General features: G+C 42.6%; 1 protein-coding gene across 1 annotated transcript in view; it reads left to right on the forward strand.

The window, feature by feature from the left end:
- Nucleotides 1-9,568, forward strand: part of TEDC1 (tubulin epsilon and delta complex 1) — a 72,779-nt gene extending 63,211 nt beyond the window's left edge. Inside the window, exon 8 of the mRNA XM_027896572.1 lies at nucleotides 8,327-9,568. Within this exon, the coding sequence (XP_027752373.1) occupies nucleotides 8,327-8,686 (360 nt within the window). The 3' untranslated portion in view covers nucleotides 8,687-9,568. The remainder of the gene's footprint in view (nucleotides 1-8,326) is intronic.
- The last annotated feature ends 326 nt before the right edge of the window (nucleotides 9,569-9,894 follow it).

Consider the following 9,894-nt stretch of genomic DNA (forward strand, 5'->3'; position numbering starts at 1 on the left):
TTTAACCAAGGCAAAGTTCATAGCTGGATCATGTTCTGGAGGTTCTTAGGCAGAAGAGGAATTTTGAGGGTATGAGATGAAAGATGGTAAAAGAAGACACAGTGGCTGAGGCGGAACTTGCTGAGAAGGGACATATTTTTAACCGTAAATGTATTTCACTGCTGAGGTAATGCAGTGATAGGGTCATTTTTTTGATCTGCTGGAGCCTATGTTTAAAACCCCAAAAGTACATGTTTCTACAAGAAACCCTGTAGTTTACCAAGAAGTAGCAGAACATTGCAGAAATTACCAGGTGAGATCCTGCAGCTTATGCCTTTAGTAGGTTAGACTATTCAAACAGTTTATTATGACTTTAATCCATAAATGCATGAGAATTGGTATTAAATGGGCTATTTCAGGTCTCTTTGTGTACAATCAAGGATCTCACCAGAAGAAAGAAACCTCATTTAGGCAGGACAGTGTGGGAAGTCTTCAGCTTTTAAAAAAGCAAGTGATGTTTTCCAGCTTTTTAAACTGGTTACTCTTTAGTGTGTAGAAATTGCTGCAGAAAATTAAAACCCATGAAAGCTTACAGCAGAGAAGCTTGATTCAATGAGACAAGGTTTATAGAGCTGCAGTACTAACTCTGTAGCTTTCTTAAAGGTTTGAAATTACATTTGGGCAAGTCACTATAGGACATGAATTTGAAATTGGAGTAAGGTGGTTTTTTTTTAGTAAAACACCTGCTTGCTCAGTGTTGTGGTGTTTCCAGAACAGCTGATTGCAGATATTGGTTTTGCTTTAACTTGGTGTGCTTTTGTGTGTAAGCAGCAAATGGCTTTAGATGATTTTCTGAAGTTGGGGGCCTGATTTTCCTGCTCTGCAGGGTCCTGTCCCCCCTGCTATGTAATTTTTCCCAGCAGTATGAGCTGCAGGATTTAATTTTCTGTCAATTATGCATTTAGGGCATCCCTTGAAATAGTGCCTTTCTCTGTTCTTCTGGGGCTGAATGGGTTACTGTCTACATCTAAGGAAGGGGAAAGCATTTGTCATACCCTTAACCATCACTGTTCAAAAAAAAAAAAAACAATCCAAAGAATTTTGTTAAAAGAAACTGGTGCCCAGCCAAATTATTGTTTATTGTTAAAAAAGTGTAAAGCCCTTACCCTACTTATGTGTGGAAAAGGCTTTATTTGTATGTCTTTGGGGACACACAAACTTCTTAGGTTATTGATTTCTGTTCTGTACAGTGAGAAGCACGGGGAACAGCAGTGCTGGCATGTTCAGATCTCGCTATCCCTAGTGATGTTTGAGGCTCTGCTTGGACATCTCTCACAGACAGACCATGGTGCTGTTTCTCAGTGTTACTCTGAGTAACAGAGCTCCAGAATGTGTGTTTTATAGCCAGGAGATTCCTGTATGGCAGTGTAAAGGAGTTGTGGGTGGGAATTGTGGGATCCCTGTGACTATTTTGATTGTATTCCACTCTTACCTAATACTTACAGATATTTCTGCTCTGCTTATAGTGACTCTGCTCTTCCCCCTAATGTTATTGTTACTTTTGCTTATCGTTTGCTTTTGTTCTTTTCTCTTGTATTTGGTGCTGTTTTTTCAGTGATGACAAGGAGGACTTTTTAGTTTGCAAATCCTTCTCTATCCTGTTACCTGTATCCTGTTTTCTGTATCCTGGATAGCTGAGATTGCAGCTCTGCAAGGCATTCCTTTGGGGGGGTGTTGGTGGTGGAAAAACCCACCAGATATAAACCGTAAGACAATACAAGGTATAAATAATAATCCCTTAGAAAGTGTTATTTGGGATGTACTCATTAAAGACAAGCATTTGCAAGGTTCAGCCCCTGGACTGACCTGGATTGCGTTGTGGAAACTGAAAGCTCCTAAACCAGCCTCAGTTTGCCATGCCTGGTTTCCAGTGCTCAGCTGTCAGGGTTTCTGCACAGCATCCATGCCGGCAGTCTCTGAGCAGTGCCAGCATCTCCATGCTTATCCCACTTCCATTTTTTTCTTACAGACCTTTATCTGAAATTGATACTTGTGTGTTGAATGAGAGTCTCCTCAGTTTACATGGAGCCTGGGAGCTCTGGACAGCTCCTCTAGGCTGGGGAACCCGTGCCTGGGCTATTGCAATGTGCTGTGGTGCTGTTTGGAGCCAGGCAGGTGAATGCACCGGCTGGCCTTTGCAGGTCTCTTCTATTTATGCAGGCTGACCCCTCATTAATCTTCTGTTTCCAAGCGTGTAATATTTCACTTCAGGAGCCATTCTAGACGTGATAGCTTTAAAATAAAGCTTGGAAATGAGCTTCCTTTAGGAGTAAAAAAACTCTGCAAGTCAAAATGCTCTGTAGCGTTTCCAGAGGAACTAGATGAGTTTATGAAATGTGTTGGGTTATTATGCCCTGATAGCAAAGGAGCATGACTTGGTGACTTGGATATTGCATCCATTTATATTTCCTAATTTCCTTTCATTCTCCAACTCAAAAAGACAAGATCTGAGATTTTCCTGTTTGTTCCTTGTGACTAGAAGCACAAAGGAGCAAGCTGCACTGTGTTTTCTGGCAGAGGCAGGCACTGCAGTTTGTCGTATCTGTACAGCATGGCAAGGATAATTTGTGTTTCATCCTGTATGCATGTGGGGTTTTCTCACTGTTCATGAGAGAAATACGAGAGGACTGCACAGATAGGACTGGAAACAGAAAATGGGCCATTTCTAGGCTTTCGCAGTGTGTTTTTCTGAACAAGACTCTTATAGCCATTTCTGCAAAACTCTGAGAACAATATGAAGAGATTGTGATTTAAAAATAATAGCATGATTCTGGTCTTTATCATCCACTTCAAAAGGAACTCCAGCCATTTGGTTCTCTATTCCTTCTTTGAAGCTGGCAACAATGTGATCATAAAATGGAAATGCTCCTGTGCCTCTCTCCACTGTTTTTCTCAAAGTATTTGTTTGGGCCTTTCCTTGCTGCTGCTTTTTAAACCTCCATCTCTAGCTAGTGGCTTTCTTCAGGGTTGCATCTGCGAGGCAGAGCATTCAGTTTGCTTTCTGAGGCTTTCAGGCTGCCACGTGAAGTTTTAACAAGCTGAAATGTTCACTGTCAGCATATGAAAGATGGTCACTTTTGCTAGGTCATTACTGGAAATTATTTAAGTAACAGGATGTGGTTATCTAGATCTCTTAGCATCTCTTTGGGGTGTCTTGCATGTTGGTAAAATTCCCTCCAAGTAAGTTCAGGTTCAGCTTGCTGCTTAGCAGAAAGAGAACCATTTTGTGTGGAACTTTTGCTGCACTTTTCAGTTGTGATTTATTAAAACCGTGAGAGAGATCAGGCCCTCTGGGATGTTTCTGAGCCCTATGGAATGAAACACAAAGCTCTGGGAAGCTCATGACCAGAAAGGTGCAGGCAAATGTGAGGGAGCTGAGGGGCTGGAGGTTCTTCTCTTTGAGGAGAGATCAAGTGAGCTGGATGGGTGGAACATCTTAAGCCGTTGATGGAAGTGAAGTTTCACAGGATGGGCAGTGGAAAGACCAGGGCTGTCCACGTGACGAATTATCACACGTCCAGGGGAGGTGAATCTGGATATTACTGTTCTGGCCTCAAAACAGTGGAACATGCAAAGAAACTGGAAGGCATCTCACTTAAAATGTGTGACGTTACCTTTTCCATGATTTGCCCACTGAACTCACTGTGGTAAGATTTTTTCAAAGCCAGAGGATTCCCAGGACTGAAAATATCTGGGAGAGCTGTCTAGATGAAAAGAACAGCCAGTAGTATCTTTTGGTTAGAAGACATTTCAGAGAAAGTAGGGATGAAGAAGTGATGGGAAAGTTCATCATGTTTGTTGGTTTGCAGGCTTGAAGTCCCTTATGTGCATTGGTGCAAAAGTTAATCCACTGTGGTGGGGGTTGAGCCAAGCTGCCTGCTCAGCTTATTTTTTTGGATGTGCTTCACCTTTGGATGTTCCCCTTCCCAATTCTACTGGGCCTATCCTTTTCTGGTTTGGCTTGGCCATTTTCCTGAACCAGATGTCATCCTGAATGTTTTTGGAAACACAGTGCCTGTCATAATGATGTCCTGGGGAGATGGTAAATCCTTTCCACACTTGATGGATGTCTTGCCTGGCTTGATCCCATCCTGTCAGGAATGAGAAGGCAGCTGTCTCTGCCCACCCTCCAGCTAATGTTGAAAAGATTTGTTTTAATATAGTGCTTATTCCTTTGCATATTCCTGTGGGATAATCTGCTAGCAGTATCTGTGCATGTGCACACTGCAACCCTTCGCACTGTGCCAGGTTTGGTTGGGAAGGGCAGCACAGGCTGCCTGTAATTTTGATCCCTTTTCATCTGATCTAAGAAACAATACTTCTATCTGCAACTCCACTAGCTCATTGGCTTCTCCTTAGAACATGGCAGTTATTATAGTTTTCCCATTAGCTTTTAGTTTCTAATGCCTTCTGAAGACTGAAGTTATTGAAAGGAAAACATTTAGCAGCACTTGGGGCAGTTTGGCCACTATCCTGTCCCAAATAGTGGTTGGTGACAGGGTGAGGTGAAGAGCTGGAAGGAACCCAGCAGGAGTATTTGCCTCAGTGTGCACTCATGGCATCTCTCCATCTACAGCCCTTGTAGAGCTGGTGAGGATGCCTGTGTGCCATGGGAGGTTCTTGCTCGCTTATCGTGGTCTTGGGAGAGTGAAATCTGGTAGAATATGTTGATGCTGGAGTGCAGAGAGGGACAGCACTCTGCCATGGACTCAGTGTCTGTGAGTGGCTGCTCTGCTGTGAACAGCTAACCAGCTCAGGACCTGCCGCAGAGCGGGATGTGTGTCATTATGAAGATGCTGTTTCTTCATCAGTTGATTCCCTCTTTATTTGGAGTGGATTTTCTCAAAGTGCACCAGCTCCCTTTGGGGGATGAGGTTGATTCTGTAGAAGTGGAAACGATGATTATCATGTTGTTGTATTTATTTGGAGAGGATGTGCAGCAGTTGTCAGACAGCACTACGCACCTAATTGGGAATTCAAATTCCGGCTGGTAGATTGAGACTGAAAGGCAGAGCTGTGGGATAGAAATGGGCAGGCACAAAATGCTGAGGCTCCTAATCTTTTACAATATGTTTGTTTAATACAAAGTGGTCTGTTGAGATTGTTTTGCAGAGGAGAATAATCATTGTGTGCTGACTAATGGGAGACAGCAAGCTGTTAGAGAGCATCAATTAACCATACAGGAGGAGATTATTGAGTATTTTCACAAGCATTCAGGATGGGAAGGATAAAAGATATTGCTTGAAGGTAACCCTCAGAGATTTTTAGCAATTGAAATCTATAAACTGCAACAAGAGTATTTGTGGCCATACATATGGCTGCAGAGCCTTCCAGGAAGAACAGCATAGAAAAGAACTGGAGGTAGCTTTCCAACTCCAGATTGTGCTGATAGGAAATAAATAGTGTTTTGCTGAACTTGTTCTCTTATTTCATATTCATTATTTTGAAAATTTTCCCTCTTAAATTTATCTAATTATATCCCAGGAAATACTGGTCCTTTTTATAGAAGATAGTTCTGATAGTTCTGATCCTTGGATGTAGGAATTTATTACACCTACCTGACTGTAAGGCTATTTTCCCTGTCCTTACAGCTGCTCCTGCTTCTGTATAGTAATTCTTATCTCTACTATTTCTGTGAGTTAGAACTCAATGCTCTTAGTGCTGAGAGGAGCATGCTGCTCCCCCATCATGTGTCTTGTGTATGATATTAAAATTCTCCAGTTTTGACCGTTGGAAAGCTTGAAAACCTATGTTTCATTAAGAATGCTTTTATACAGCCCTACTTCATTTCTGCTTGAGTTTAATGTGAGAAATAAATAACGTTTTGTGGGCTCTGTTTGCTGAGTGATGTTGTTGTTTTGTAAGTAATGGGAAATTTTTCCCATCCTGGATTCCAGTGTTAAATCCACTTTGTGCAAACATATTTTTCCATTTGTTCATTGGCTGTGGGGAGACCAGGTAACACTGAATTTATTTTTTCGGTTTTGTTCCTTCTAAAGTGGTGTTAGAGAATTGGACCTCAGATATTCTTTTAGCCAACAGCAAGAGATGTCATGGGATTCCTTGGGGATTATGATAAAGAGGGACCCCTGGTTCTTGGACAAGGACAAAGATAGACTTCTCTCAGCTTCAATTCTCTATTCAAATGCCTTAATCAACAGAGGTCTCCTTTAACAGATGGTTCTGCATCGATAAAGCCTTTAATGTGTTGGCAAAAATTCAGAGAAATTTACTCCCTTTCTGATTTGATTGATTTTCTTAATCTTTTTTAAGCGGAGGCTGAGGGGTGAGAATAACTCATCAGAAGACTATGGAGAGGATTAATTACTTGGCTGCAAAATTCATGAAGATACTCTGAAGGAAGATGTGGGCTGAGTGAGTAAAGCCCTGATGAAGTTGGTGTCAGTGGGGAAATTTCACTGTGACTGCAGCCCTTGCACCTGCACTTGCACCTGTAAGAGAGTGTAGACCGATCCCTTGTATTTCATAAGCTTCTGAACTTGTGTCTGTAGTAAAACCTTCCCCACTGGTCTATGGAAAGAAGCCCTTTTTCTTCAGATACAGCAGCTGGTTTGACTCTGAGCAGCTGTAGCTTGATGGTGGCAAAGGCGAGGGGGCTTTTCTACTTCAGGTCTCTTGTCCTTGCAGCTGTGGCTGCTTTGAGCTCTGCCTGATCTCTGATGCTTCAGAGAGCTGCCAGAATATCCCTGACTTTACAGGGAACTTGTCAAAGCCCTAGTGTGTGAGGTACTGATATCTTAATGCAGATCTGCAGATTTAAAACCCCAAGGAGTTGTTCAGCTTCACCCGCGGCCAGGAACGGGAGGGGTTGCACAGCAATTTCAAGGCTGGAAGGGGTATCATTAGCACTGAGCTTGACCTGAGCTGAGCTTTGGCCAAAGGATTCATCCCTGGAGCTGCAATGAAGCATTTCATGGTTCATTATCCTCACAGTAGGAAACAATGTCTTACTCTGAAGCTGAATATCTAACTTGAATTTTCATCCATTTGATCTTCATATGGCTTTGTCAGCACTCTGATCTCTCACCACCTTCTTTTCCACTTTCTTTTAGGAACTAAAACAAATAATATGTCTGTCTCCATGAATGGAGTATTTTGAACTCTTGACGTTTCGTACTCTTAAAGCTTGTTTGCCGAGCTATGGGTCATTGGGTGACCTGCCTTTGAATCCTACTCTCTGTTTCCCTGTGGTTTTTTTGAAGCATGAACTCCAGAACTGCGCACAAGTCTCAGGAGAGCTCTGGGATTTGGGCAGGTTGCAGAGGCAGCATCACTTTTCTGAAACTTTGCTGCTTTTTGGCTGAACTGATTTGGCAGCTTGTTGCTGCAGCAGATACAGAAAATCCCGCTGGACTGAGAACTCTTTTCCTGAGGGCCTCAGTAGGGTGCCTCTTCTTACTGATGTTTCCCCACTGACAAGTGCATTTTTAGATGAGTCACTGAATTCATATTTAATCCACTAGTAAAATTGGCAAGGCAATTACCATCTTGCAAGTTCTTTGAATCAAATTGTTAGAGAACATTAAATCAAATGCTTTGGAAAAATCCCAGTATATACAATAGCTTCCATCATCCAGACTGTGACTCTGTCACAAGAAAAGCATTTGTTTTATTGGGGTCTGTCTTCAGTGAAAGTATGCTGCCTGGTACTCATTTTTGTCTTGGCCTCTACTTCTTTGTCTCTGCTCCATGATTTTCCTTTTCCTAATTGTTACCCTCTAATGGGAATTGAGAATTAAGGAATTGCTAATTTACAGTTGTCACCCTAATTTTTAGCATTGCCAAATGCAGAAAGCATTTGCAAAGTGAAATAATGCTGTTATTCACGAGGCAATTAATCCGTTATGACAGCCTGGTGGCTTAAAGCATAACAGTGATGAAGGTTGCTCTGCTGGGTCCCCCTTTTTGCTCCGTGTGTTTTGCTCTGAAGCCAAACCACCCACTCCTCAGTAAGAGGGAAGCATGCAGAGCCCTTGTGTCTTAGTCATCAGTGGAGGGGCTGGTGGACTGAGAATCTGCAAACAAAGGACTACAGGCAGCTTTTTGGTTACTGAGGCTGCCTCCTGATAGAAAGCACATGTTAGCTTAATTCAGTTTTCACTGCCACACGCTTTAGTTTGTACTCGCAGTTGGCTCTTCTTTTTGGTGCATCCTAGTCCAAACATGACATTTTGTGTTGTTTCCTGATGGGAGGATTTTTTTTCACAGAAATGCACCATACTCTTCTCCTCCTGTTTTTTTTTTTTTTTTTTCCTTCTCTCTACAGGTGAAAGCAAGAGAGGAAGAACTGCAGAAGGAGGAGTTCTCTGCCACTGCTAAAAAGATACAGGAAAGCGTTGAACTAAAACTGCTAGATCTTTCACGGCTTTGTGCTCCAGAAAAAAATAAAATGCATGGTTTGCGCAGGCTGGTGTTGAGGAGCAAACATCCTGCCAGCAAAACGGGCTTTGGCCAATGTGTATCCAAGCAGCCTGTGTCAGCTGTGGGTGCTACAGAGGTGATCAGAGAACTGCGGATGAGAGAGGCCAGCCTGCAGAGAGAGCTGGAGCAGCTGCGGGAGGAGTGCCGGCACAGGCTGGATGCAATTGCAGAAGGGTTGGATGGAGTGATTTGTATCTCCCCTTGAGGAGATTAAAGCTGGTCTGAGAAGAGCAAGGGAATAGGCTGAGTGGATCAGAACACGTTGTGCAGCCTGGCGTGGGGGAGCGTGAGGTGAGGAACCAAATGTAATTTCTAATTTTTTAGCTCTGGAATCGTAACTTGTTACTACTTTGTGACTTGCACTGAGGCCATAACCTTTGTGGTTCTCTCTGCAGCCCCTTTATTGCTAAACTTGCCAATTAAATTCTGCATTAGGCCTTTGTGGGAGGGTGCATAAATCTCCCTTTTATCTTTGGGATTCTTCTGCCAAGCCCTGTGCTCTTTTACAGCGCTCAGCTGCTAGGCACAGCATACATTGGGGTTGTGCACTGAAGTACTAATTGCGTTCAATATTTTTCAGCAAATGGAAGAGTTCATTAGTCAGAAAAATCCAAGTATTGGAGAACATGTAAAATACCAAGGCTTAGAGGGATTGGAAATATTCGAGAAAGTATGCTGTTTCAGTTCAGCTGGTTTGAGTACTTGTGGCAGCTATAATGCAGTCATGATAAAGAAAAACAAACGCCTAATAATAAATAAAGCAGTGCACCAATTTCATTTACTGGTGTGATGCACTTGAGATAATTGGGTTCTCAAAGAGAACAAACTAGAAAACCATTCCATCAAGTTATGAGTCACTATGAGATACATAAGTTATGGATCTGCTATAGGAAATTTCTGTGGTATAGAAATAGGACTTTAACTTCCAAGCTTGGGGAGTCTCCAAGTTCTGTCTCTGGAGGCTTCTTCCCTTGGAATACACAAATGTTTTTCCCTTGACCTTCATTTCCTACCATTTTCTATTTTGCTTTCACCAAGGAATATTGTTATATTCTGGTTGTACACTTTCAGGAATAAATATATTTTAAAAAACCCAGTTTGCTTTTCATTTGTGAATTGCTGTTAGCAGTGGGCTCTCCTCCATCTGGATTTCTGTCTGCTACCCCAGCTTGGTGGTGTCACTGATTGCCATTTGGTCTTAGCTCTCAGCAGGCAAAGGTAAGCATCTCTAAGGACCTTCTTCCAGGCATCAGTACTGTCGCTGCTCCATGGGGATACCATGTGCAGGTGGGGTGGGTGGACAAGGCTCAGGTCTCTTTAAGGAAATTTCAGATGCTTCCAGACCCTGCTCATCAGCACCTCCCATATTGGTTCTCGTGCAGGTCTTGCAGAAATGAGTGGCAGTACAAGTGT

Source organism: Empidonax traillii, unplaced genomic scaffold, assembly GCF_003031625.1.
Source record: "Empidonax traillii isolate 1590-97213 ecotype Southwest subspecies unplaced genomic scaffold, ASM303162v1 scaffold502:size815047, whole genome shotgun sequence".
In the NCBI taxonomy this organism is placed as follows: Eukaryota; Metazoa; Chordata; class Aves; order Passeriformes; family Tyrannidae; genus Empidonax; species Empidonax traillii.